Source organism: Schistocerca cancellata, chromosome 5 (assembly GCF_023864275.1).
Source record: "Schistocerca cancellata isolate TAMUIC-IGC-003103 chromosome 5, iqSchCanc2.1, whole genome shotgun sequence".
Lineage (NCBI taxonomy): Eukaryota > Metazoa > Arthropoda > Insecta > Orthoptera > Acrididae > Schistocerca > Schistocerca cancellata.
The window spans coordinates 520,152,288-520,176,991 of NC_064630.1; the positions used below are offsets into that span (position 1 = coordinate 520,152,288).

The window sequence follows — 24,704 nt, forward strand, 5'->3', positions numbered from 1 at the left end:
CATACTAGAAAGCTCAACACTGCACTCATACAAAAAAGTAATGACAGAATGATTTAGTACTTTACTCTTCACAACTCTTTCTTTAAATTTTGTAAAGCTTCCTCACATTCTGAATTCCAATTACACACTACAGTCTACTTCAGTAAATTGCCCAAACAAGGATTATTAAGTGACTAATGTGTCAAAAAATTTTCAGTGATATCCAAGTAGGCTGAGCGTAGCATTACTTTCTGTATTGTTATTAGGTGGTGGAAAATTAGGAAGAGTCCTTAGTTTCTTCTGTTTAGGGTGTATCTCTTTTTCATAAATTACATGGCCCAAAAAATTCCTTTTTACTGATACTTGCTCAGTTTTAATTTCAGTCCCCCTCTGTAAATAGCATCCAGCAGTCCATCCAAAATTTGACAATGCTCATACCAATGAAAACTTGCCTTCAAAATATCATGAATGTAAACAGTTACTTTGGTAACTTTTTTGCATGCAACAACCTCAATTATTTTTTTTATAAAAAAATCTCATCTTCATCACCAAACCTGTTTCCAATTACTGTTAAGTGACAGGTGGCCTGACTCTCTTCCCTACTTATCAAACAATGGAAAATGCAGGATGGAATGTAACAATATTATGAGAAAGAAAGTTGCTACTCACCATATAGTGGAGATGCTGCGTCACGGCTAGGCACTACAAAAAGACTCTCACAATTAAAGCTTTCAGCCATTAAAGTCTTAATGGCCAAAACCTTTAATTGTGAGAGTCTTTTTGTTGTGCCTATCTGTGACTCAGCATCTCTGCTATATGGTGAGTAGCAACTTATCTTCTCATAATGTTGCTGCTTATATCTTCAGTATTCCACAACTCTATCTCATTATTGCTCTGTTTACTTAGATTTATTCTCTCTTTATATATCATATTACCTTCACTGTCTTCAACAAATTAATATATATATTTTTTTCTCTTCCTCTTCTAAATTCTTTACTATTTTCAACACAACTTGAACTATTACTTGAATCACTATTACTTTCACTGTCAAATGCTTGGCAGATCAGTTGTTTATTCTCACTATTTGACCAAAAAGGAAGATACTTAAATTGCTTTGCTTTCCAGAGTTGTTCACAATTTTTCATAGCATCCTGATATTCTTTTTGATATTTCTTTCACTGAACAGTTGAACACTCTTCTGTTTCATCTGTTTGCTTTACCATTTGCTCTCCTTCTTCCAGTTTAATGGTATCCCCTCCACTGGGAACAGTTAGCTCTGAGCACTATGGGACTCAACATTGTAGGTCATAAGTCCCCTAGAACTTAGAACTACTTAAACCTAACTAACCTAAGGACATCACAAACACACATGCCCAAGGCAGGATTCAAACCTGCGACCATAGCAGTCCCGTGGTTACTGGGAACAGTTCTGTTTATTACTAGACATGGGAAGTTTCTCTACTTACTTCACTATCTCTGTTCAGTTGAACATTAGTCCATGATGGTTTTCTTCTATTCCCTGGTGGCTCTTTTTTGCTTCTTCCCCAAGCATGGACACCAACCGCAAATTTCAGTTTTCTGATTTGGGTCTATAGTTACCATTCCCTCCTCTTCTGTCGCTTGAATTTCCTCTATCAGTTCTATTCCCCTTTGGAGCATTTCCCTTCCAATTGGTCCTCCTATAACCTCCATTATTCCTTCCAGGACCTGCTGTACTACACTCTATACACGTGGTAATCTCCTCTGAATTGGTCCCTAGTATCAGAATTCCTTCTACATCTACATCTAAATCTACATGACTACTCTGCAATTCACATTTAAGTGCTTGGCAGAGGGTTCATTGAACCACAATCATACTATCTCTCTACCATTCCACTCCCCAACAGCGCGTGGGAAAAACGAACACCTAAACCTTTCTGTTCGAGCTCTGATTTCTCTTATTTTATTTTGATGATCATTCCTACCTATGTAGGTTGGGCTCAACAAAATATTTTCACATTCGGAAGAGAAAGTTGGTGACTGAAATTTCGTAAATAGATCTCGCCGCAACGAAAAACGTCTTTTGCTTTAATGACTTCCATCCCAACTTGCATATCATCTATGCCACACTCTCTCCCCTATTAGGTGATAATACAAAACGAGCTGCCCTTTTTTGCACCCTTTCGATGTCCTCCGTCAATCCCACCTGGTAAGGATCCCACACCACGCACCAATATTCTAACACAGGACGAACGAGTGTAGTGTAAGTTGTCTCTTTAGTGGACTTCTTGCATCTTCTAAGTGTCCTGCCAATGAAACACAACCTTTGGCTCGCCTTACCCACAATAATATCTATGTGGTCTTTCCAACTGAAGTTGTTCGCCACCTGCCACACCATACAGCAATCTTTCCTAAATCGCTTTGCAACTGATACTGGTCTTCAGATGACCTTACTAGATGGTAAATTACAGCATCATCTGCGAACAACCTAAGAGAACTGTTCAGATTGTCACCCAGGTCATTTACATGGATCAGGGACAGCAGAGGTCCCAGGATGCTTCCCTGGGGAACACCTAATATCACTTCAGTTTTACTCAATGATTTGCCGTCTATTGCTACGAACTGTGACCTTCCTGACAGGAAATCACGAATCCAGTCACACAACTGAGACGATACCCCATAGGCCCGCAGCTTGATTAGAAGTCGCTTGTGAGGAACAGTGTCAAAAGATTTCTGGAAATCTAGAAATACGGAATCAACTTGAGATCCCCTGTCGATAGCAGCCATTACTTCGTGCGAATAAAGAGCTAGCTACGTTGCACAAGAACGATGTTTTCTGAAACCATGCTGATTACGTATCAATAGATCGTTCCCTTCGAGGTGATTCATAATGTTTGAATACAATATATGCTCCAAAACCCTACTGCAAACCGACGTCAATGATATAGGTCTGTAGTTCGATGGATTACTCCTACTACCCTTCTTAAACACTGGTGCGACCTGCGCAGTTTTCCAATCTGTAGGTACAGATCTATCGGTGAGCGAGTGGTTGTATATGATTGCTAAGTAGGGAGCTATTGTATCAGCGTAATCTGAAAGGAACCTAATCGGTATACAATCTGCTATCTTTTTTCTAATTCTATCTTTGTTAGCTTCACAATCTATATTCACAGTCTATATTTTTACAGTACCAGTTTCTCTAACCTATTTTCGAAACAAACTTTTACAGATCGTAATTTTTTGTCCAAGTTTGACTTTAAATTAGCAATACCATTTCTAGCTTAGATTTCTTAGACTTCCAATCTCACTACTGCCATGATCCTTTCTTAATTCAAATCTTTCATAAACTCCACCATTACCAACTGAAAATTTTCCTTTACTAGTCCTTCCTAAACTTGGCTACTTTCCTCTTGCAGCTCCTGTTCAACATTAATTTATTTCATCACCTGCAGACTGTCCACGTCCTCAATCACACTTCTATGTGCAGTGGGTGAAGCCCTTGACATTTGGCATATTATTTGCCAAACAGTATCCTCATCATAAAAAGAATGGTCCATTAGTTTTACTTCACTTTCACCTTCAAATTTACTTTTAACAACTACTTTACATTCATTTAACAATTTTAGTTCATTCTCCCTATCTCCAAACACCATACTATCAGGCTCACTCTTACTGTTTTCTGTCTGTTTCTCATTCACTGCCTGCTCTTTCCTTGTCACTCACTTCTGCAAACATTTAATTACATTCACTGATAAAACACTTTACCTTCAACACCATCAGCCACTGCAGTCTTTAAAATTTTTTGCTGCCCTTACTGCATTGATGATGATGTCAGTTGAACTTGTTCTTCCATTGGTGAAGCCCTCTCTGTCTTGGTGCCAATGCTATGTAACAAGCTGTAAAGGGACAAAACTATAGGAGAATCTGAAGCAGAAGCAAGGGCCCAGGACTGCAATGAGGCCTCAGGCAGACAGCAGTTGCTGGTCAGTGAACTGTGTGGCACGCTCCTATGTTGCCACACCAAGAGCAAGGAAATCAGGCCACAAGCCATGGACATCAGCTGCAGCCAGCCATCACCCATGCTTGATCATCACCCCTCAGCAGCAGCAAGACTTCCATGACACTTTTTCAGATGTCAGTGCCCTGGGCTCAGACTTCAAAAACCCACTCCAGGTTGCCAGACTATCACATCATTGATGTGTGCTGTCAATTATGCCAGACCTTGGCCATTGCCCTGTTCTATACAGTTCACACTGGCTTACAAACACAGCCCTTCCACAAATTCAGCACCAAGAACCATCATTTAAACACTGGCCCAGCCGAGAATGTCATGTTCAACATAACAGTTGAGTAGGTGCATGATGAAAGACCCCCATGATATCGCAAAGTAAATATTTATTACAAACAGAAGAGTTGACAAAGATGTTAATTATGAATGTGCAGTAAGATGCAGACGAACGAAAAACACTCATTCAATTATTTGAACATTTTTTTTGTTTTCACACACACTCAATGAAGATGTGCGATTTTAAACATGATGTACTAAAAGTTTTATGTATCATATGAGTGCATGAAGAATAGTATATTGAACAACAGTATCAAGTATTTTTTATTTATTTAAGTGAAGTCCATGTAAGGAGGATTTTTGAAATGTAAGTGATGTCCGATAGCCAAGGAAAATTCATATAGGCACAGAACATTTCTAATAACACAATTGTGTTGTATCCTACAAAAATGTGTCTTCATATGCACATAAATAATATATAGTAATGATATTTTATTTTTTATTTATTTATTTATTTATTTTACAACACAACTGTTGACCTGTGGGCCAGGACTTCAGGGCGCCGGTTGTGAGTAGTGTTTGTTAACTTTTGTTACAGTAAGAAATTTCCTATGACATTGTTATGTGTCATAAAAACTAATTATCTGTATTTTCTGTTTGCATGAATCATGATGGGGAGCAACTATCGCAAAAATTCAAAAATTGAGGAGAAAATTTTTGAAAGGAATAGGAACTGGATGCAGGTTATGTAAAATTTTCAATTGTAAGCTGTTTTGTTCAGAGCAGCAAAGATAGGACGGCTATGCAAGTTGCTTGCATGGTTATGCTTGGTAGCACCTCTTTTGAAATAGAAACCTTTTCCTTATTATTCCATTCCTTGAATTTTATTTGCGAAAAAGTTACAGAAATGTTTCAGTGTGGTACGCATTGTCAGTAAAACATAAAGAGTTGCAGTACAGTAGTTTGCACATCATAACTGACATAAAACAGGCTTTGACATCATGTAAATTACAATTGTCAAGTATAATAATAAGCATACGAAATTTTAACATTTTTGTGAAAATTTTACTTTTGGCATATTCATATAACATGACCGAAAAATATATGCCCATTGTTGATAGCAATAGCGAAAATGAAATCAGCCAAGATGGTGTAGAATTGTGTGATCGAACAGTTGAAGTTCCGGTGCCATGCATGCCTACTGCAGAAAGTTTAAGTAGATCAGAGATGAGTGTCACAGGAGTGACAAATGATAGCGGTGCTCCACAGCAAAAGAACCTTGACGACACAATATTTACAATTGATGAGACAATGTCACACATCTCGCAGAGTGACATACCACTAATGAATGAAATATTGGAGAGCGATTCCAATATGAATTTTGACAACACGTTACAAACAGCACTTGGTCACAACACAAACATTAACTTGAGAAGTACAGCTGACAGCAACCATGGTAGTACAACTGAAGCACTGCTATGGCAGTTACTATCTAATATAAATGTGAAATTTGATGATATGAAACACAATATGAACACCAATTTCAGTAATTTGGCACAAGATATGAATATGATAAAAGAATAACAAAAATCTGTTACACAAGATATGAACACGGGAAAACAGCAAAAAAACACTGTTACACAAGAACTAAGTGCAATGAAGCAAGAACAGAAACAAGTATTCAAGGATTTGCAAGACACGATCTCACAGAAATTTGGTGACTTATCCAAAAATTTTCGCACTGAAATCGATGAAAAATTGAATGATATGAAAACACAGGTAAAGCATGAAGTACTCTCTGAGGTTAACGGTAACATTATACACAGAGCTAAAACAGAAGGTAGATTCTTTTAATGACCATCATGATCTAGTAGAGCAACAGATAAAGAAAATCACAGATGCAAATGCAAACATTGAAGCCACACAAAACCAATTGGTTTTGACAATAAAAAAAGGTAACCACTGTCGTTAACAAACTAAATAAAGACTATGAAATTGTACCTCTAGCTGTAGAAGAGCTTGCTTTGAGGGTAGCAACATTATAAATTGACTCAGCACTAGCTAAGAAGGAGAGAGAAAGAATCAATGAAAATCTGAGTGATATCATTAGTCAATCTGGAGCAGGTACATTACATAAGGATAATACCATTGCAGAGAAGTTATTAACTGATTGTAAGTTATACACAGATCTAGTAGAGAAGGCTATTGAGAAAAAAGAAAGTCAATTGTGAACAAGGTAACATTAACCTACAAGAAGCAAAAGATAGGATCTGCAATCTTTTAGAAGAAAATATTACCAGATCTCTAAATATGCATGTAAATAATACACAGGCTACAGTGAAAAAACCACAACCTGTTGGTATTTATCCACAGATTTTCACGAGTCCCACAGCAGGTACCACTGACAGTTGTAGAATGCCAAATGTAAACATACCCACAAGTCCAATACCTGAACAATTACCAGCTGGAATTACAGGTAACTACAATAACAACATAAATATGACCAAAAATGCCATGTGTCTATCAACTATTTTTGCAGACAAAATTTTGCTAAGACATCAACAGTTTCCTCCATTCACTACCGAAGGTAAAAGAATGAATTCCGTAGTATTTATCAGTGCTTTTTGTCATGTATTTCCATGCAGCTGGATGGAATCACAGAAAATCAGATTTGTTGTGGGATATATGCAAGTTGTTGTGCTTTTATGGGCAACTGAAGTGGCCAAATGTTGCAGCACTTATGTCCTGTTTGAATGAGCTTTCCTTGACAAATACTAGTCTGAGGCAGCGCAAGAAAGACTCAGATGCGAGGTTTTCAACCCTGCACCATTCAATGGCAAATACAGTAGTCTACGTGGATACTTTGGAAAATACCTGAACAAGACACACTACTGAATGAACCTAATATCACAGGTAGATGTGTTAAAAACTTAGAGAAGTCATTTACGATTGCGCATTAGAGAAAATTTGTCACAATGCCAGAGCACAACACTGAAAATTTTCCGTCAGTGCATGATTCTATCAACTTAATCTATGACAAAAGACCTGTATCCAATAGAGCAACAGAAAATCAGGCTCAACAACAACATAGTCATGTAAATCAGTCAGTAAAATGTGATCTAAACACACAGCAAGGACGGTACACACAACAGCAAAGTTATGTACCAAGAGGTAACGAGTACGGTAACAGGAACAGAAAAAACAAACGATTTAAAAGGAATTTTCCAAACAACAGGGGTAATTTCAATGCACAAGCAAATTACCATTCACCATCACAAGACTCTATGCTGAACATGGATACAGTCAGCCGCAGCAGTGGCCAACGCTTGGCAACAATGCCATGCCTTATGCTGTACCACAGCCGACCTTTGGACAGTAGAATAAGTGCACAGCAGCTAACGACACAAATTGGCGAAGTACATACACAGTGTGACTCACTGAAATTACTCCAAGTAGTGAACTAAGTCACACTTCACCAGTGGAAAACACCAGCCAGTCATAGTTAAGCCCCAGGCTATTGACCTCTCACAGAGTGGGGGCAAGGCAGAACTACAAACATGTTTTATAAGGTTTCACAAACAAGGTGACATCAAGGATGATTCGTATCAGCATGAGTTAGATGTAATAGGTATTATCCTGGAAGAACTGGTACAAACAATCATTAAGGTGAAAGTATTTAACATTGACACACAGTTAATTTTAGATACAGGTTCAAGTACCAACCTAATGTCAAATGCAGTTTTTGAGAATTGAAGAAGAGAGACAAATTCCCAACATTTCCTGTCCAAAATTGCAAGGTGAAAACTGCTACAGGCAGTAAGACTAAATTGGTTTTACCACAGACACTTATTCCATAACAAATTGAACATTTTACAGTGAAGTTCAACTTTCTTATAATTGACAAATTTATAGTTAACTAGCTATACCCGGTGAACTTTGTTCTACCTCTGAAAATCTTTTTATATTATAGCTGACACAACAAATGTTGTTTTGCCATATAAATTATCTCTAGTCTATAAGAATAATGTATATGTGTAACACAATGTATACGTGTAACACAATAGCCGTTGTTGGCAGGAGCTTGTGACACAAACAATAATAATGGCCGAAAACTGTGTAGGGAGTGAGAAAAGGCTTAGGGGGAAGTCCGGCAGTATCAGCCACTATTAGTTCTAGCGCACTATTAGTTCTAGCGCACATGCATCGATTTTTATTGTACATAAAAATACTGTACAATTAAATTCTTTTAGAGGAACAAAGGAGGGCATCGCACGATATACTTCCGTACGATAAAAATTGATGCATTTGCGAAAGGCCTAAATGTCGGTTTGGCGAATGACGCATGCTACCTAGTTAAACTTCTCGGTCTAGCTACGTCAATTCAAAGAGGGATATTCGAGTCGTTGCTTTTGGTACATTTTCTTCAATTACCTATCTATCGAATAGTGAAAGACTATCACCAGTAGATACCTGGCAGGAATAAGTGATCAAGTGATAATTGATCAGTTATTGACCGAGGTTGTAAATTATTAAATTAATAAAATTGCTATTAAAAAATAGGGGATGATGGTAGAAGGGTGAAAATTTTGGGTAGTGTGTATTTTTTAATGCCGCATCATAAAAGAATAAAAATAAAATTTCTGTCCAAAAAATAAGAAAAAATTTTGGGGTGGACCACCCTTATCACTTAGGGGTATGAAAAATAGATTACGACTGATTCTCAGACCAGCCAAATATACATGCAAAATTTCATCAGAATAGATTAAGCCATTTCAGAGGAGTATGGCAACTAACAATGTGACACGAGAATTATATATATAAGGAAGGACTGTCTTATTGGCATGGATGCATTTACACCATACTAAACACAGATTGACATAAGAAATGGTAAATGCCACTTTTATATAAAGGACCAGATTTTTTCTATTAATGTAGTCAAAACACCTGATGTTAGTAACAAAAACAAACCAGAGTCAAATGTAGTAGTACAATACTCCTTTCCAGCTGTATATTTCCCAAAAAAATTTGATACTGAATAAGAAGTAAACACTGAGGTTATTTATGAAATGGTAGAGCAGAAACTAAGTGAATCACAGGTACTAATTGATTTGCAATGACAAGAATTTTCTAATTTGCTATTTAAGTATGCCAATGTTTCCAGTTAGAAGCCAGACTACGAATATAAATTTCAAGTCTATCCACATGAGACATTTGGTGTAACGTCATATCCTATTCCATGGGCAAAACGAGAGGCAGTAAGGGAAGAGATCAATCATATGATTAAATGGGAAAATATACAACCTTTATTTTCACCCTATTGTAGTCCAATATTACCAGTAACCAAACAGATGGTTCTGTAAGATTAGTTCTTGATGCTAGAGGTATCAATAAGATTATAGTACCAGTACACAAAAGACCAGACAACTTGGACAAACAGGTTCTAAAGTTTTACAGTAAAAAATATTTCAGTATACTTGATCTGAAGATGTCCTACTGGCAAATAAAGCTCCTCAAAGAAAGTTGAAAATATACAGCATTTATATGTGGTGGCAAAAGTTACGAATTCTGTCTTCTACCTTTTGGACTGAATATTAGTGCAGGAGTGTTTATATCTACATTCGACAAGGATTTAGGACCAGAATTGCTTAGCAGAGTCACTGTTTACATAGACCATATGTTAATAGCTACACCCACTTGTTTAGTACATATCAGGCTCATTGAACAGGTGCTTCAATGATTTGCAGATTATGGAGTAACAGCCAATTTAAAAATGTCTAGTTTTGGCAAGGAGAAAGTCAGATTTTTAGGACATGTTGTGTCAGAACAAGGTATATTACCTGATCCGAAAAAACTTGAGCGCCATACACAATTGTCCAGCTCCAAGGAATAAAGAACAACTAAAAGCCTTTTTAGGACTAGCTTTTTTTCATAAGTTTGTACCACAACAACTGCTGAACAGTGATACATTGTTCAACTTGTTATGAAAAAATAGGCTTCGGTTATGGGATGATAAGTGTCAGGAGGACATCAATAACATTAAGCAGGTATGGGCTGATAAGTGACAAGAGGACTTTACTAATATTAAGCAGGTATTAGTCAATGCAAACGTTCTTCGCCACCCTGATATGTCCAAGGATTTTTGTCTATGCACAGATGCCTCATCCCAAAAGCTGTGGGCATGCTTGTTCCAGATGCGAGAGGAAGAAGGTAAGGAAGTACCCAAGGTCATCAGTTTTTCTAGTCACCCATTATCAGAAGCAGGAAGATATTACTCTATGTCAGAATTGAAAAGTTTAGCTGTAATATGGCCATTTAAAAAGTTTGAATATTTTTGCAGGGCAAGAATACCAAAGTTTACTGTGACCATCAGTCACTGTCATTTCTTTTAACTTGTAAACTATTGCATCGTAGATTAGCTAGGTGATGTCTGTATTTACAAGAATGCAATTTCAAGATTATTTATATTAAAGGTACTCAGAATGTTATTGTGATTGCCTTGTCCAGCTTACCATAAGGTTTAGAGGAATTTGGTGAATTAACGGAGCAGGATGCAGAACTCAGAATGCTATTAATCCAAGGTACATCACAACACGGGCAAGTGCTCTACCATCTGAGCTACCGAAGCACAACTCATGACCGGTACTCACAGCCTTACTTCTGCCAGTATCTCGTCTCCCACCTTCCAAACTTTACAGAAGCTCTCCTGCGAACCTTGCAGAACTAGCACTCCTGAAAGAAAGGATGTAGTGGAGACATGGCTTAGCCACAGCCTGGGGGATGTTTCCAGAATGAGATTTTCACTCTGCAGTGGAGTGTGCGCTGATATGAAACTTCCTGGCAGATTAAAACTGTGTCCCCGACCGAGACTCGAACTCGGGACCTTTGCCTTTCGCGGGCAAGTGCTCTACCATCTGAGCTACCGAAGCACGACTCATGACCGGTACTCACAGCCTTACTTCTGCCAGTATCTCGTCTCGCACCTTCCAAACTTTACAGAAGCTCTCCTGCGAACCTTGAGAACTATTGATATATGTACACAGAGACTTAATTGAATACTAAGCTATATACAACATATTCACAGGCAAAAGGAAGCATCATGAAAAACTATACAAGAACATGTAAGGTAAGGACTAAAGGCAAAATACTTTGAGAGATGTCAAATAATTTTCTTTGCAGAGTAAATGCTCATGATAGGCAACAGAATAAATGAATGTCTATGAATTTAAACAAAGTAAGGGAATATCTGCAGATGTATACAATGACCAAATGTATCAGTGGCCACTGAGCTATGTAATGCAATTAGTTTTAAGTTAGATTTAAGTTTTTTCTTTGAGCAACCAGTGCATCATCAGGGTGCAGAAGAAGAGAGGTACGTTGAGAGTAGCAGGTACCAAATGACAAAACGGGCCACACCTCGAGTAAACAATTTAGTTATAAGGGTATTTATATAAAGGTCATACGGCAAATGAAAAGTGAAATATGCATTGTTGCAGTGTGTCCCCATGACAATTATCAGTACTTATTCACTGTAGAGTACACAAACATTTAAGCATGAGATTTTACAAAAGCCAATTAATTTTTATCGTGTTACACAAAAGCTTGAATAATGACATTTCCAGGTATTCAAGAAAGATAAGTCTAGGATGGTTAAAGTGTCACATTTCACACTAAGCTACACATAATTTAAAGTAAACAGCTCTGGCACATGAAGAAACAGCATGATACTATGTCAATGATTAGTCAATACATATTACGAGGTGCTATCCAAAATTTTCGCGACTTGTGCTGCCATCTCTAGAAATCCTTACCTTTGGACTAACGGTCACCATCACTCTCAAAGTAGTTCCCATCTGCATATACACACTGGTCCCAGTGTTTCTGCCACTGGTCAATCATTTTCTGGAAGCCCTGTACTTTGAGGGTGTTTATCACTGCCAGCGATGCTTCTTGAATCCTCTCTAGAGTGTCGAACCAATGGCCTTTCAACTTGAGTTTCAGTTTTGGGAATAGCACCAAGTCGCAAGGTGCCAAATCTGGCAATTATGGTGGGTGGGTAGTGACCAACATGTTGTTTTTTGCCAGAAAGGTCCTGGTTAGCAAGGACGTGTGACAGGGCGCGTTGTCGTGATGCAGCACCCATTTCCCTTGAAAACAATGATCATGCTCTTCCTTTGCTCTTCACCTGTCTCGCTTTTTTGGGACTTGGAGAGCGCAGGCTCTTCCATTAGGATGATTGTTGCCTTGTCTCTGGGTCATAATTGTAAATCCAGCTCTTGTCACCAGTGATAACCCGTGACAAGAAGGTTGGATCATCAGATGCGGTCTGAAGAAGTTCCGTGTGCCTTCTACCATAAAATCGCCACACACCAAACACAGAGTAATCACTGTGGACATGCAACATGTCCTCCCAGCTGAATGCCACTCCATACACTGACTCATCAGATATGTAGCTCTTGCCACCTAGTGGTGCAAAGATCTACTACTTCTACTTTCCAGATGGCAGCACTAGTCCCAAAAATTTTGGATTCCACCTTGTATTTCCACAAAATCAAAGTTCTTTAGCAGCTACTCCATGATTGCATGAGTAACATTTCATCTTAAATCCTTGAATCAGTAGATGAGTATTACCCTTCTTCCCTCCCAAACAAAGGAGGCAGCACCAAGCACAGTTAGGCCAGCAATGCAGAATGTCTTAGTCCTACCGTATTTACTCGAATCCAAGCCGCACTTTTTTTCCGGTTTTTGTAATCCAAAAAACCGCCTGCGGCTTAGAATCGAGTGCAAAATAAGCGGAAGTTCTGAAAAATGTTGGTAGGTGCCGCCACAACTAACTTCTGCCGTTGAATATATGTAGCGCTACACAGGCATGCTTTGCAGGCAGAAAGATAAATACTAGAGCCAAAAAAAAAACCTTTGCATCAGTAAATAAATTTAAAAAAAGGTGGAAGACGAGCTTTTTTCTCCGCCTCGAGTTTCGACCATTGCATTTTCATACATTATCCAATGAAGTAAATACAAATGCCGTATTGTTCATCTTCGAATGTGGCAGCATTTCAATGTACTATGAAAATCCGACTGGCAAGACTGTTTAGGATGTTTGTCAATATGGCCAAATCTACGTTCTGAATTTTTTCCTACATGTGAAAAGAGATGGTTGCAAATAGGAACTTTTATGAATTGTGAATCACATGCAGTATTCCCTTCACCATAAGAATAATATGAATATAAACATTTTGCCATGTATTCTTTCGTGTTTGCTGCTATCTCATTTAAATCCTGTCTGCCTAATTAACTACGAAACTAGAGTGAGACAACAGCAAACAGGCAAGAATATGCATATCATGTCATGTTTATATTCATATTATTCTTATGCCTAACAGTGATACGGTCAGAAATGAAGCACGGCAATTGACTAGATTTTTAAATCTAAGACGACTCTCATTTCTGTGCAGAATGTAATGTACGAATGAGGTGTAGATTTTCAAACGGAGAAAAATTTTCGCTAAACTCTCGATCAGAACATCTTCTATCATATGCAGTCTATTATTTGGTTCTTGCTGATCATTATCAAAGAAAGCAGCAAAGAAAACAAATAGCAGTCTCTTGCCATTGTTTCCCTGATGAGACGATTCCTTTTTTTTTTTTTCTATGTAAAAATAAGTGGCGGTAGCGCGCACAAAAGCAAGCCATGCCGCGAGCGGCGGCAGGTCATAAACACTCATTTCAGAATGCGACAAACAATGCATGACACAGTAAAATAATGCATTTTCAGCTTAGAGTGACGTAAACACCTATAAGAAAGAACGGCACTTATCAGATCAAAGAAAAATAAGCAATCAATTCAAACCAGACGAAGCACGTGAAAAAGGAAGGGTACCTGTATAAATACAGATGGAACACCTAACGCATAGCAATGGCTACCTGGTAAAGCTTAACTGCTAAGCTTACGACTCGAACCAAACTACTGTAGCTGTATCGTCATTCATTCAACCTAAATTGTATCTCATATTACTATGGACCTACTTTGTTTCGATTTGGTGGTGCGGCCTAAAACTTTTCTCTCTCCTTGATTTTCGAGTCTAAAATTTCAGGTGCGGTTTAGATTTGGGAAAATTTTTTTTCCTTGATCTCGAGTCTCATTTTTCAGGTGCGGCTTAGATTCGAGTGCGGCTTAGATTCGAGTAAATACGATATTTCCAATGTTTTTCTCCCTCCTCTACCTAAGAAATAAATGAGCTCCCATAAGTGATAAAAGGCTATCTATAAAATGAAATATAAATGAAACATATGCTTGTATTGTATCATGGTATGTGTATGTAATTAATTCGTATATGTGATGTGAATGAAGATAAGTTGAAGCTTGCAAGCAAACTGTAGTAACAGAACCCAGTTACTGAACAATTTATGATGTTTTAAAACTTCAGAAATTTACGTTCATATTATAAGCGATGGATGGAATGTCAGCCATAGGTATAAGCTATCATGTTATGTTTATTGTTGTAACTCAATACTTGTATGAATTTTCATTGGAAACAAAACACTATATGAAGAAATGAAATTTAAAGACAAGCAGTTTATACAATTTCTGGGTGGCTATATGTGTCTTTCAACAAGTGGATGGTTGAGTGTGGGGACAATAACGTGCGTGTGCAACGAAATAATTTCTGAGTATCGTGGCTCACAACACTTGACACTTTAACAAGCTGTTCAAGCAAGTACTCACCTCATCGACAGATGCTGTTGGTCAGGGTTCTCTCCGCTGAAAATGCGAGTATGACAGGTAATAATGATGCCTGGGCCGTAAAAATGTAGATCTTCAGCCACAGCGTTGGATTTTGAACAATAAGCACACAACCACTGCAACCAGAATGAAGTCAAATGACGTGGCAATTCATCAATATGTGACACTCAGGTGAAAGTGTGACATTCAATGTGAAATCAACACTAAGAAAATGACTGCATGCACATGTGATGGTAGCATCTAGAATGTTGACCGTTAGCGTCTAGCTCTTAGCCATCAAATCAGCCAGTGCCCCAGGAGTGAGAATGAAGTAAACTGAACATTATTGTTAGCACGCTAAATTCAAATAAGTAATAGACTATAATATTATGTATGCAATCTTTTAATTTGTTGTAGAATTCTAACATACATAGGATTAGCTTACATATCCATTCCATTAAATAAAAAAGAAGTCGACAATGAAGGGCACTGACCCTTATGGGGGGGGAAGAGAAACTTCTGTATGTTTCCATACCATGTCAGCGTACAGTGTGGGGTCAGTTGTGTAGATACATGATGAAAGACCCCCAGGATATTATACAGTTAATATTTATTAAAAAACAGATGAGTTGGCAAAGACATTAATTATGAATGCGTGTAAGGTGCAGACAAATGGAAAACACTCATTCAATTATTTGTACAGTTTTTTGTTTTCACACACGCTGTCTCTTGTATGTAGAAGGATGAAGGAGATTTACGATTTTAAACATGAAGTATTATGTGTTTTATGTATTATATGAATAATTGTGGCCAAGATAGACACAAAGCCTATGCCTACTACAGTAGTACAAGTTTACATGCCAACTAGCTCTGCAGATCATGAAGAAATTGATGAAATGTATGACGAGATAAAAGAAATTATTCAGCTAGTGAAGGGAGACAAAAATTTAATAGTCATGGGTGACTGGAATTCGACAGTAGGAAAAGGGAGAGAAGGAAACATAGTAGGTGAATATGGATTGGGGGTAAGAAATGAAAGAGGAAGCCGTCTGGTAGAATTTTGCATAGAGCATAACATAATCATAGCTAACACTTGGTTCAAGAATCATAAAAGAAGGTTATATACATGGAAGAATCCTGGAGATACTAGAAGGTAACAGATTATATAATGGTAAGACAGAGATGTAGGAACCAGGTTTTAAATTGTAAGACATTTCCAGGGGCAGATGTGGACTCTGACCACAATCTATTGGTTATGAACTGTAGATTAAAACTGAAGAAACTGCAAAAAGGTGGGAATTTAAGGAGATGGGACCTTGATAAAAAGAACCAGAGGTTGTACAGAGTTTCAGGGAGAGCATAAGGGAACAATTGACAGGAATGGGGAAAAGAAATAAAGTAGAAGGAGAATGGGTAGCTTTGAGGGATGAAGTAGTGAAGGCAGCAGAGGATCAAGTAGGTAAAAACATGAGGGCTAGTAGAAATCCTTGGGTAACAGAAGAAATATTGAATTTAATTGATGAAAGGAAAAAATATAAAAATGCAGTAAATGAAGAAGGCAAAAAGGAATACAAACGTCTCAAAAATGAGATCGACAGAAAGTGCAAAATGGCTAAGCAGGGATGGCTAGAGGACAAATGTAAGGATGTAGAGGCTTATCTCAATACGGGGTAAGATAGATACTGCCTACAGGAAAATTAAAGAGACCTTTGGAGAAAAGAGAACCACTTGTACAAATATCAAGAGCTGCTGATGGAAACCCAGTTCTAAGCAAAGAAGGGAAAGCAGAAAGGTGGAAGGAGTATATAGAGGGCCCATACAAGGGCGATGTACTTGAGGACAATATTATGGAAATGGAAGAGGATGTAGATGAAGATGAAATGGGAGATATGATATTGCGTGAAGAGTTTGACAGAGCACTGAAAGACCTGAGTCAAAACAAGGCCCCTGGAGTAGACAACATTCCATTAGAACTACTGGCAACCTTGGGAGAGCCAGTCCTGACAAAACTCTACCATCTGGTGAGCAAGCTGTATGAGACAGGCGAAATACCCTCAGACTTCAAGAAGAATATGATAATCCCAATCCCAAAGAAAGCAGGTGTTGTCAGGTGTAAAAATTAATAAGACACAGCTGCAAAATACTAATGCGAATTCCTTACAGACGAATGGAAAAACTGATAGAAGCCGACCTCGGGGAAGATCAGTTTGGATTCCGTAGAAATGTTGGAACACATGAGGCGATACTGACCCTACGACTTACCTTAGAAGCTAGATTAAGGAAAGGCAAAACTACGTTTCTAGCATTTGTAGACTTAGAGAAAGCTTTTGACAATGTCGACTGGAATACTCTCTTTCAAATTCTGAAGGTGGCAGGGGTAAAATACAGGGAGCGAAAGGCTATTTACAATTTGTACAGAAACCAGATGGCAGTTATAAGAGTTGAGGGGTATGAAAGGGAAGCAGTGGTTGGGAAGGGAGTGAGGCCGGGTTGTAGCCTGTCCCCGATGTTATTCAATCTGTATATTGAGCAATCAATAAAGGAAACAAAAGAAAAGTTCAGAGTAGGTATTAAAATCCATGAAGAAGAAATAAAAACGTTGAGGTTCGCCGATGACATTGTAATTCTGTCGGAGATGCAAAGGACTTGGAAGAGCAGCTGAACGGAATGGACAGTGTCTTGAAAGGAGGGTATAAGATGAACATCAACAAAAGCAAAATGAGGATAATGGAATGTAGTCGAATTAAGTCGGGTGATGCTGAGGGAATTAGATTAGGAAATGAGACACTTAAAGTAGTAAAGGAGTTTTGCTATTTGGGGAGCAAAATAACTGATGATGGTTGAAGTAGAGAAGATATAAAATGTAGACTGATAATGGTAAGGAAGGCATTTCTGAAAAAGAGAAATTTCTTAACATCAGGTATAGATTTAAGTGTCAGGAAGTCATTTCTGAAAGTATTTGTATGGAGTATAGCCATGTATGGAAGTGAAACATGGATGATAAATAGTTTGAACAAGAAGGGAATAGAAGCTTTAGAAATGTGGTGTTACAGAAGAATACTGAAGATTAGATGGGTAGATCACATAACTAATGAGGAGATATTGAATAGAATTGGGGAGAAGAGGAGTTTGTGGCACAACTTGACAAGAAGAAGGGACCGGTTCGTAGGACATGTTCTGAGGCATCAAGGGATCACAAATTTAGCATTGGAGGGCTGCGTGGAGGGTAAAAACATAGAATCTAGAGATGAATACACTAAGCAGATTCAGAAGGATGTAGGTTGCAGTAAGTACTGGGAGAGGAAGAAGCTTGCACAGGATAGGGTAGCATGGAGAGCTGTATCAAACCAGTCTCAGGACTGAAGACCACAACAACAACATGAATAATAGTATATTGAACAACAGTATCAAGTATTTATTTATTTATTGAAGTGAAATGAAGACTATATAAGGAGGATTTTCTTGATCATGACAAGCACTGAGGTTCTTGGACTCCGCTGCCTGCAACTACAATTGAAATGTAAGTGAAGTCCAATAGCCAAGGAAAATTCAAATAAGCACAGCACATTTTTGATAATGCAGTTGTATTATATCCTACAAAAATGTGTCTTCATGTACATGTCAATAATATTTAGTAATAATATTTGATTTTTTATTTATTTATTTTTTTCATTTCAACACACAGGGCCACACAAGGCACCTGTTATTTGTCAGTTGGGATTGTATGCCATAAACTGTGCTTCCACCGGGTTACGAATATGGGACCTCTATCTGTCTGCCCAACGTGGGTAGCCAACACCATGCCTGTTGCCAGTTGCTGCATTTCATAATGGGTCCAGACTTCAACATAGTGCAACGTCATTGCCATCCCACTGGGATCATACAACCTTCTGCAGTAGAGAATACCATGACCACAGTGTGGCTGTGTCCTGCTGCCTCAGTTTGCCACACAAACTGGAGATGCCAGCACAGAGCTCTCCTGGGCAGTGCATGCACATCATTTGCCATATGTTGTCACCTTCAGGTAAGCACAGAATATTACATGATGAAGAACCTGCATTTGAATGACCGTAGTAGCTGGTTGGAATAATTAAAGGCTTGTACACATTCATGGAGAAATCAAGTTGAATGAACTGAAAACGTACTGTGTATATGTCCATCTCTGGTCTATCTGCCACCTCTCCACGTGCCTCCCCTGTCTCCCAAACCATCTATGGATGTTACCACACCCGCAGGAAGATTCAGACCCTCCTCAACAACCTAGAACTGCTCTTGTTTCTCTCAGGTTTCTCTGCACCTGTCCTTGGTTGATTGCATTTTGGCACCCAATATTGAGTGATTCTTCATCACCTGTCATATTTTATGTCAGAATTGACATGGTTTGGAGACCCATGGATCAATGATGACCAAGGAGATACACAGAATGCTGATGGCAGAAGACCTCTAGCAGTGACAGTTCACATAACAGCAGCAAATCCACCAACAATTTCTTTAAAAGTTTGTCACTGGGCTAGCAAATGATGAGGAAGTCTTGTGAAGCTTTTCAAATGTGGATTATAGGCAGTAATGTATCCCTGTGAGTAGTTTCTTGGAGTGAGAGGTAAAATGTATTATTGACACAGGAGGTTAGCTGGAAAGAAACGGTGACCCATGAAGTATGTCTGCAGTATTGCAGAGCTCAGTGAAAAGGGGACCAGTGGCCTATTTGTTTTGATATGGAGTGAGGAGTATCCGCTTTTGGAGATACTGAGGTTTACTATGAAGTACTGGAGATTTGTTGTGAAGATAAAAGTTAGAATAGTGAATATAATAAAGTATTACGTATGTAAAATGATGTATTGTGAAAATGAAGTCTGTGAATTTTGTTTGTTATAGAGTTCTGCCCAGTTAATATGATTAATAAGATGACAATGGAAACACTACTACCAACCACTTTATTTTGTAGAAACTTTTCATTACAAGTTAGTAAACATATAGATCGATGTAAAGGAATGCCTGGTTTCTTTTTGCTGCTAGTGCTAGAAGTGTGTAATTTTGTTTTGTAAATGAATAATGTATCTTAATCTGATATACTATAATTTTTCTGGGTTTTTTCCTTGTTAGTTACTATATGTATATGATATATATGTTGGAGGAATGTGGGAGATGATAATTTTAGCATGTAAATAATAAGTGAATACGCTAGCATATTTACACAGGCAGGATATCTTTCTTGAACCACTTTCCTTTCCCGCAGTATGAGATGATGTAGCTTCTAATAAGACTAAAACTGACCACAAGTAAAAAGTGTGCAGATGAGAACATACTAGCTCAGTGGCTGAGAGAAAATTTAGGTAAGTGCTAGTGAAGTCAGACAAATAATGTATAATATGATACAATGAGTGGAAGAACAAATGTAAAGTATAAATGACTGTAAATAAACATGTATGTGTTCTGATGAAATTCAAGGGTGAATTTTATTTGCAGAAGGGGGGAGACTGTAACAGGACAAAACTGTAGGAGAACCTGAAGCAGAAGTCAGAGCCCAGAACTGCAATGAGACCACAGCCAGACAGCAGATACTGGTGACTGAACTGCGTGATCACCTCCTATGTTATTAGACCGTGAGCACCAAAATTAGCCCACAACACAAGAGATGGACATCAGCCACAGCCAGCCATTACTCATGCTTGATCAGCACCCATCATCAGCAGTAAGACTTCTGTGTTGTCATTCCAGGTGTCATGCCCTGGGACTAGTTTTCAAGAAGCTATCCAGGCTTGACTGACTCCTACATCATTGACACATGCTGTCAATTATGCCAGACCCCAGCTTTGCCAGACCAGCTAGCTACAGCATGATCTGTATGGCACATGCCTTGTGTCAGGTGGGAGTCTTCGCCATAAGGTCTGCCACACCTGGGTTGCAAATGAAAGTTTCTCCCTGTCTGCCCATTGTGGCATTCAGCACCATGCAGCTTCCAGCCCCTGCTCCTCAGTGTCGCTCCAGACTTCAACTCTTGGCAAAATCTTCACTGTGCCACTGGGATGATGTGACTTTCCACAGTAGAGAAGACTTGGTGACCACCTGTGACCACAGTGTGGCCACATCCTGCTGTCTGAGCTCACCTCACATGCTGGAGATACCAGCACAGTGTTCTGTCTCCTATGCTGTGAATGCATGCTGCTTGCCATATGTCATTGCCTGAAGCTCTGCATGGAATATTATGTGCACTAGCAGGATGGAATAATTAAAGACTTGTTCATGTTCAAGGAGGAATCATGTTGAATGACTGAATAAAGGACTGTGTATATGTCCACCACTGGTCTGCCTGCTGCTTCTGTACATGCCTCCCCTGTCTCCCTTACTGTGCCCACCCCAAGACAAACTAGAACTGCTCATGTTTCACATTAGTTTCTCTACAGCTGTCCTTGGTCCACTGCAAAGCTAACTGAAATGAAAAGGAACAACAGTCAAAACTAAATCCTTATGAAATGAAAAAAATTAAATATATTAATTAATGTCCATTAACAGAAAACATAGCTGAATTAGCCATCACCTAATATTGCACCAGCAGTAATAGTACAAACAATAGTGTCAACAATGTTTGATCCTTAAAACAGTCTAGGATATGTTCAGTATTATCTCCAGCTACTCTGTGGGGCATTGTCAAGTGGCACAAGTTATACCTTAGCTTGACTACTCGTATTCCCTTTTCCCTCTGACAATATCTGTTCTGCATCCAATTATGTATTCTATTGAACATACATCCCTAGTTTTCTTGGCTTTGCTGCAGCCAATAGCCCTTAATTTATCTAAAACCTAAATTAAATTAAATATTCCATGCCATTTGTAAGGGCTGTAGGACATTTATTCCATTAATGACTTAATTACAATATCCAGGAAGGTCATATCCTCATATCCCACACAAAAATACTGCTTTCCTTACATCTCATTCCAGTATTATAAAGGAGACACAGCTGAGTGACAGCTAATTTGCTCAGATGCTTGGCAAAGAATGTTTTATGCATCCGGGTTTTTTGCTAGACTAGGTTATCTTTAATATTAATGTGTAATAAGAGTGAAATAAATAACATGTGACATTTCTATATATTATATAGACTTTTCTCTAGATTGCATCAGCACTGATGGGTTTCTAATTCTTAGTATATACCTCTTCCTTGAGAAAGACTGGTATTTTACACTAAATGCCTGTGAAACAGAGCAATACTAAGACACAAAACAAACTAAGAAAAGCATTTGAATATATTTAACTTTCATCAGCTGTGATCATTGGTCTACTTTGTAATGCTGTAGATGATTTAACCCTCCAGAAACCATTTGTGCCTCAAATCCCATATCTACGTGGCACGTCATATGTGGTGCTGACTGAATAACCAACTAGATATGTGAGGAATCTTGAGCACTGAGCCACCTGGAGTGGCCATGTATATCATATGTTACTCAATAATGGTGTACACCCAAGATAAATGTCAGACAGTACATGACAAGTTTCTTGGACAGTGCACTTGAGGAGTCCTCTCAAGTAATGATTTCAGAAATCCTAATAAACAAATACTGAGAATCAAATTTTCTGCAAGGCTTATTTTGTTAATATCTTCAGGCACTTTTCTAGTTGTCAGTTGTGTGTTTCCTTTCTGGCACCCACACTAGTTTCCCATAAGCACTTAATCCCTCAACTTTTTTTAATCTTGACATACTAGGTGGCTGCATTTGACTTGTCAACAGTAAGAAATGCTGAGACATTGAATGCTTTGCAGACTGTTGGTTTCAGCATCAAAAGCACATATGTATCAAAAGGTTTAGCAGGTTCTTGGAGTCAACTTCAGTTATACTTATTATGTTCCAAACGGTACTGCACAGTGTAGTTGCACTTCATGCAGTAACTAAACTATGACCGTTCCTTGAAGCACTTGACAAAGTTTACTATGAGACTTTTCAAAACATTGTGCATAAAAATTGAGTCATCACTAGTATGAGTGTTTGAGAAATTACTTTCTATTTTAAAATCAAATACAGTGAACTATTTTTTTATTCTCATTTAATTAGGTAATACTGCGTGGCTTTCTTAGTGATTTCACAAACCCAGTGAAAGACTTAGGAGATATTATTGTAAATTCATCAGTGGAAATATATAATCGAATATCAGAAGACCTCCTGCCCACACCTGCAAAATCCCACTATGTCTTCAATCTACGTGATTTATCAAAGTGTATACAAGGTGTACTGCAAGCAGATGCTGGCACTGTGAGGGAAGCTATCCAGATGATGAGGTAAGCTACATTTCTTTTTTCTGTTAAATGCTGTAACTCTGTGCAGTATAGATGTAAGCTGTAGTGGTAACAATAGTTTTATCTTTATGACAGAAACATTGAAACATATTTTAATATTTGTAGGAGGATATGAATACAAATCAGTAAATTCAAGGAAGGGTTTCATAAAAGTGAGAAAAATAGTAATATTGAATATAAGTTTAAGCATTGGGTAGCCTTTTCTGTGAACATTTGTGTATTTCATTATATGGAAGTGAAATGTGGAGTATAAACAGTAGAGACAAGAAGAGAATAAAGAGGTTCTGAACTGAATTAAAAAGGGCTTTGTGAGACAATGTAACTAAATTACATAACAGAGTGAAGTGCAGGAGGTCAAAATTGAAAAGGCTCCCAATCAATCAAGGTCTAATGGATATATGGGCTACTGGAGCTATGTATATATGAAGTGATTTACATCAGTCTTCAGACTGATTGCTATGACAACAGCCTTTCTTGGATTTGTCAATTACACATCTAATAGCGTAATTTTTATTGATATTTATAAAGGACTATATGCCATATTATTGTACATTCAAAGTTTTTGTTCATGTTGTTGACAAATGGCTGTATTTTGGATATTGTAAGAGTCTAAGTGATGGGAGATTTATAAACAGTCTAATCTTCTCAATAAATTTTGACCCTTTCCTGCTCTACTGGCATTGGCTAGTGCTTTTAACCTTTAAAAGTCATATTTCATTCAAGAATTACTTCTGTCTTCCTCCGGGCAAAGGAGTCACATACTAAACTAATGAATATGTCAGCTCCTATGTATCACAGTCAGTCTGCTATGATCTGAAAACTACATATTTTTCCTGTCTTTATTTCCATTTTTCAGTCAGTAATGTACGTGTTAGAAGATAAGTATCCACTTACCAAGCACTGATGAAGGAATTATTGGAGCAGGGCTAAAGACACAACAAATTTAAAAATAGAGTTGAAGTGGAGAGATCTCAAGAATGTAATCACTGCATTATAATTCCAAAAATATCTTAATGCAGCCCTGAAATTTTCACCTTTTACTTAAATCACAAAATTAAATGAAAAACTTAGTATCATTCAAACTTACCATCCCATGAATACATAACATGATTCTTCTTTCTGACTAGGTTGTTCTATCATGAATGCCTGCGAGTTTTTCATGACCGTTTAATAAATATTGAAGATAAAAGCTACTTTTATAAATTAATGTATGAGGTATGCAATCGCACCTATGGAGATCCTGTCATTCAGTTGCCTGAAGAGGAAATAATTCTTCGCCCGCCTGTTCTTCTCTTTGGCGATTTCATGGTTATGGGAGCATCTAAAGAGGACAAAGTATATGAAGAAATAACAGACATTGAGAAGTTCAAGAAAGTAGCTCAGGTATGAATTATTTTTTTTTAAAAAGTAATTTATTTTGCTAATGATTGGTCTTTTGAATGGATTCACA

The 24,704-nt window shown here is 38.0% G+C and overlaps 1 protein-coding gene across 1 annotated transcript in view; it reads left to right on the plus strand.

The window, feature by feature from the left end:
• Positions 1-24,704, plus strand: part of LOC126188640 (dynein axonemal heavy chain 6) — a 1,044,937-nt gene that overhangs the window by 500,097 nt on the left and 520,136 nt on the right. Inside the window, exons 79-80 of the mRNA XM_049930241.1 lie at positions 23,013-23,236; positions 24,382-24,637. Coding sequence (XP_049786198.1) covers positions 23,013-23,236; positions 24,382-24,637 — 480 coding nt within the window. The remainder of the gene's footprint in view (positions 1-23,012; positions 23,237-24,381; positions 24,638-24,704) is intronic.